Source organism: Sus scrofa, chromosome 15 (assembly GCF_000003025.6).
Source record: "Sus scrofa isolate TJ Tabasco breed Duroc chromosome 15, Sscrofa11.1, whole genome shotgun sequence".
NCBI classification, from domain to species: domain Eukaryota; kingdom Metazoa; phylum Chordata; class Mammalia; order Artiodactyla; family Suidae; genus Sus; species Sus scrofa.
In genome coordinates, this window is record NC_010457.5 from 110,188,972 (window position 1) to 110,194,971 (window position 6,000).

Here is a 6,000-nt window from a genome sequence, read left to right on the forward strand (position 1 = left end):
CTTGCATCCATTGTTTTTCTAAAGCCCTTGCCAGACAGCAAATGGTGGAGCCTGGGTTAGAACTCATGCCCTCGGACTCCACGGGCCACCTTCATCTGACCAATAACACTGCCCACCTCTGCTCAGGAAGGTTTGCAGTCTCTGATGACTTAGATGTCCAGGCCGCTTGTCCTATTTTCTCCTCATTTCTGTGCCCCAGAAGTTGTATTTATTCAGTAATTTTTAGAAACAGAGATATCAGTCAAGAAGCCTAGAAGCCACCTTATTTCCCAGTTCCTGTGATGGTATTTGCCATAGATGTCTACTTTCTGCATAAAGGGTTCCGTGACAAACACAAATGAGCCACCAAATACAAACCATTCTAGATCTTTGATGGGACAGGCCTTCCACCAGCAGAAAAAAGAGGCTTGTATACCCTAACATTTTTCTAGGGAATTTTATTCTCTTATTTGGTTCAGAAAAACAGATACTACAGGGCCATTTTGCAAGGCTTGTATTCAAAGGCCACGGGTTCTTGTGTTGCTAATTGGCGGTCTGGTTAGAGTCCTCCAGCCAGAGGCTAGAGGAGACACTGATATTACAGCTACTGGAAGGTGGACTGCCAAGGTGGAAATGACTGACAGTCCTTTAGTGATATACATAGAGATTGGTAAATTGAATTGAGAAAGACTTCTTCAATTCTGTATCTCTTACAGTCTCAGGTACTGAAGACTTAGCATAACATTCATCATTAAGATTTTTCCATAAGAGCCTGTGAAAATTTTGCCACCGTGTATCAAACGCATTGAGGTTAGTCAGCAGCATTTTTAGGTTCTTGGTGGAAAGCTTTCATAGAGTTCACAAAGACAGAATCACAACTGTTCAAGGAGATTTCCATTTCTGGTACTATTTACAGCCACGAGAGACTAGTAATTAATCTCTATATATTTACAAAACCCAAAATTTGTAGAAATCATGATAAATATTATACTGCATGATAGACAACTTGGCAATCACTAAGTAGCGGAAACATCACTATTTATAGCCTCATTCTCAACGCTCTGGAAATTAGAATAGCTATCAGAAGTCTCATGTTTCAAATGCTGACATTCTTCCCATTTGAACTCCTTCCGTATCAACCCCTGGATCCCATTCCAAGCTCCATCCTCCCACACACATGCCAGGGCCATAATCAATCTTTTCGAGAGCTTGCTTGTGAATATATACCTATAGGAAATTCTCTGAGCTCAGCAAAGAGGTTATTAAGCAGGCATAATTCAGCCATGTAAATTATGTACTACTTGCTAAGGGATTTTTATTATTTTGACTAGAAAATACCTTTAGGCTGAGAAGAAGGACAGCAGAGTATTTGGCTCTGAATGGCCTTGTAGTATAGGGTCAAAAGGAGGAGAAAAATACTCAGGTGTTCCACCCCTAGAGAGAGAAGGCAGAGTCTAGGGGCTCTCCATTTCATCTTATCAGAAAGGACCAAGCCCATGAGCTAAGGATCAAAACTGTGTGCTTCCCATATATGTTATGTTTCTTAACCCTATTTTCTTGCCCATAGTAATTATTGATGGAATCATTAAAAAAAAAAAAAAAGACTCTTTTCTCAATAAAGAAGAGGTACCTGGGAAGACTTGTTCCCACTCCACAGCCAGGATTTGAGGAAAGGGAACTCTATAGGTTAAAATAAGCACAGGCTGGCAATGGGAAGAAAGTCATGGTCTGGGGTGAGCTGCAGGAAAGAAAAAAGAATGCAAGGAATCATGTGAATACAAAATGTAGCCTGGAGCTGTTCCATGTAACCCAATAACAGTTAAGATCCCACATGGACCAGCTAGCATGGAGTTTCATTCAAAGAAACACAGAAACACATGGGAATTAGAAATAAAGAAAAGCAAGTCATAGCTCTACCAGAGACTCTTGAAGAACTTCTGAAAGGATTATAGCTGGTAACTCTTAGCAACTCTTGCCCCAGGCTTCATGCTCTTAATTTTCACTCACACGTAGCATCTACCCTGAATCCTTTCTCTCCACTCTTCATCCTTATTTCTGTACTAGAATTTTTCTCTCCAGAAATCCCCTTTCTGACTCTCTTCTCCTTCTTATAATTTCCTCTTCTTTCTACAAACAGCTCTTCTACCTCTTCCCAATGTAAATGATTAAAACCAGCTTTATTCTTTGTACCTCTTTAGCCTTTCCTACCCATCATCTCAGTTCTGGACAATGCAAGCCCAAGTACTAAGGCAGATTAGAATCTTCACAAAAAGAGAGAGGAGGTAAAATTCTTAGTAGTGAGTAGAAAGGAGGCAAAAATCTGGCAAATATGTTCAGTGTAATGTATCTTAGTACACACAGAACGTTCCGAGTCCTACCACTGCAGCAAATGACCTCTCCCCACCCCACCCCAACTTAACTGCCTCTTCTACTCTTCCTTTTGAATTTCCTGGTGCCTAACCCCGCTCTACCCAGGTACCACCCTGTCACACCTTTGGATTCAGTTGGACAGCATAGGACCAGGAAAGGAGGCACAGAATCTAAAACGAGACCTGTAACTAGTCAGAACTCAGGGGAGCTGATGCACCTGTAAGTGCAGCCAGGCTACACTAAAGCGCAATGGCGGATCATAGTCCAGGCAGGGAGTGGCCGAGGAGATTTTGGTGTTTGGGTAGAACCTAATGGGAAGTAGTGTAATATACCATCAGGTGGGTGGGATATAGCATTCGGGAGTCTAGAGTGGGGATTACTTAGATTGTCAAAAGGGTATGCGAGGACATTTATCAGAAGGCCAATAAACACAATCAATATACTAGGACCTCAGTGAGTGACTCTGACCTCAGGAAAGGGTCTGCAGAGAGCAAGGCTGAGACTTTAGAAATCATCTAGCTCGGAGGAATTTCCAGGGCCGTAAGGCAACATGGTGGTAGGTGTGGGAAAGGGTGTCGTTTCCTGCTCTGAAATTCTACGAGCCCAAGAGAAAGTATCAAACACCTTAAAGGAAAAATAAGAGGGTTGTAATATGAGAAGTATGAAAAAAAAGCCTATTGGAGGAAAAAACTGAGGAGAGAGAATCCAGTTGGGGCAATCAAGAAAAGCCCACAGAGAAGTTAGCATTTGAGAAGTTCCTTTGAGGTTGCATAGAATCTCAAGAGACAGAGATAAGAGGTGAAAGGCAAGAGGCAAGGCATACCAGGTAGAGGGAATATTCTGAGAAAAGTCAGAGATCCTGAGGAACATGGGACATGTCTGGGGACCTATGGGAGAACTTGACTTTGATTATATCCTAGGGTGGGATCTAGAGAATATGATGTTGGGAAAGTGAGTTAGGTCCATATTGTACAGGATCTCAAATACTAGACTGAGAAGTGTGCATAAATGCATTGGGCAACTGAGAGATACTGAAGGTTTTTCAGCAGCACCATGATATTGTCCTGCTCTACAAAGGTTCACCTGGAAGTCAGGGGAGATCCACTGGGATTAATGATTGGCAAGAGGAAGGAAAACTTGTTAGAAGATGACGATAGTCCATTTCCAGAGGTAATAAGACTGAAAGAGAGTGATGGTCCTGGAAATACAACTTGGTAACTATAGGAGAGAAGAGTCAAAGATGACTGTAGGATTTTCACATGTTGGGGGTACATGATAGACCGGAACTATGAAAATCAAAGCAGACTTTTTAGTGGGGGAGAGGATGGAATTGGGCTTGAGTATGTTGAGTCTAAAGTACCAGCAAGCTACCTAGGTATAGATGTTCAATGGGAAATAAGAAAGATGGTCTGGAACTCTGAGGATGGAGTTGGACAGAATAGCAAACCCTCTGGATTGTTGGATTTATTTTTAACACCAGATATCTGTCTCTGCATTTCCCACCTACAGCTCCAAGTTGGACAGAAGGCAGCAAATGCATTGAAAGCAAAGCATGGAACCAATTATAGAGTTGGATCAAGTGCAGATATTTTATGTAAGTATCTTTTTTTTTTCACCTCTTCAATAGTATCTAAGGCACAAAAGAAGTCAGTGGACTTTGGGGAGTGGGGTGGACAGGATAGAAGAGTTCCTTGGATCAACAGGAAATTGTGCAAACCAAAATGACCAAGGATAAAAGGGAGTCTGTACAAATCCAGAATTGTGCTCTCTAGGGATAAGGTGTGAGCTAAAAGCAAAAATTAATAAACTGACTCAGACCAGAACTTGTTCTGGCTTCAGTTAAAAGGAGCTGGCGGTGAGAAGGCAAAGGAGTTAACGGGAAAGACATTTTCCAGGGACCCTTGGTCAGTTGATTCAGTTCCCAGAGGACCATCAGGCTAAGAAAGCAAAGCAGGTGGGGCTGGAGTGAAGACTTTAAAAAAAAAAGAATGCAGTTGAAAAGAGAGTGCACGGCTTTCTGCATCCCCAACCTCCACTTCCTCCAACCCCTGGAAGACCAGCAAGATGATATTTTCCTAATATCTTTCCTATTGGACATTTTGTTTCTGTTCCTTTACATGTCACTTCACCCTTACCTTCCAATATTAGATTATCTTGTCTTTGATTCAGCTGAGAAACTTTAACCAAACCTCTGCCATGTACCAGGCATAATGCCAGGTATTGTGGGGGTGGCGAGTGGAGACAGAAGCTGAACAAGATGTAATTCCTACCCTACAGGGGCTTAATATCAAGGAGAGGGAGAAGACAGCTCTCCATAGATCCTAATATGAAAGAGTTGATTTATTTTGCTGGATTGAACCTTTATTCCATGAAATGGCCATAGAAAGCTGTCCTTTCACAGGACAGCGTGTAACTCGGCCTTCATGTTTTCATTTGTAGATGCCACCTCCGGGTCTTCAAGAGACTGGGCCCGGGACATCGGGATCCCCTTCTCATACACATTTGAGCTGAGGGACAATGGGACCTATGGATTTGTCCTGCCAGAGGCTCAGATCCAGGCCACCTGTGAGGAAACCATGGAGGCTGTGCTTTCAGTCCTGGATGATGTATACGAGAAATACTGGTCCGCAAGCAGGGCTGGAAAGGTGACGTCTACTGCTGTGGTGCTGAGCTTGCTAATGTCCTTCACGTCTCTCCTCTAAGTGCATCCTCCTCTGGTCCCCTCAGCCCACATGATGTGGGGATGGCTACATGAAGGGTGTTTGTGGCTCTGGAGGAACCAAATAGCTAGAAATAACTTCTATTTCAATAAAGATGAATTATCTTTGCATTTTAATGTTTGTTCTGCTGGTAATGAATTTTTATTATTCTAAAAGAGTGTAATATTTGTTATTGCTACAATAACGCTACAAACCAAACCCCTCCATAATTCAGTGGCTCACAAACCTATAGGTTGGCTAGGAAGTTCTGCTGATCTTGGCTGTGCTCACTTTTCTATCTGTGGTCACTTTCAGGGTAGAGGGGTGGGGTCTAGAGAGGTGGTTTTTTTTGTTTTTTTTTTTTTTTTTTTTCCCCTCCATCTAAATTCTTTGAAAATTTTGCTCGTGCCTTTAACCCAAGTTCATACTTAATTTCATGTAATTGTGTTAGCAGCAGGATTCAGAAGACAGAGTTATATGATCTCTCTAGATAGCTGATGCTGGTTTTATTTACGTGTTTAGTATGGTATTTATTTATTCGAGAACATTTTTTGAAACTCTACAAGGTACCTTTTGCTAGGCTCTGGGGTTACAGTGGTGAATAAGGTGGACATGGTCCTTGTGCTCCTGGAATTTCTGTTCTGGGGGTGAGACTGATTGGAATGGACACAGCTACACACCAGGCAAATCTCAACGCAGAGGAGCTGTGATAGTCAAGAACCCAAATACATAAACTAAATAGTGCAGCTGGTGACAGGTGCTATAAGAGAAATGAAAAGTAAGCAGAGAGATAAGCAAGGGCCAGATCGTGTGTTTACAGATACTCAGACTTAATTGGACCGTCTTGTCTGTTTTATTTATTTATTTTTTTGGGGGGGGGGTCTTTTTGCTATTTCTTTGGGCCGCTCCCGCGGCACATGGAGGTTCCCAGGCTAGGGGTTGAATCGGAGCT

General features: G+C 42.4%; 1 protein-coding gene across 2 annotated transcripts in view; it reads left to right on the plus strand.

Annotated features, from left to right (window-relative positions):
- CPO (carboxypeptidase O) overlaps positions 1 to 5,185 on the plus strand; it is a 29,178-nt gene extending 23,993 nt beyond the window's left edge. For both annotated transcript variants that reach the window (XM_003359621.4, XM_021075619.1), the window contains exons 8-9: positions 3,859 to 3,943; positions 4,789 to 5,185. In XM_003359621.4, coding sequence (XP_003359669.1) covers positions 3,859 to 3,943; positions 4,789 to 5,051 — 348 coding nt within the window. In that variant the 3' untranslated portion in view covers positions 5,052 to 5,185. The remainder of the gene's footprint in view (positions 1 to 3,858; positions 3,944 to 4,788) is intronic.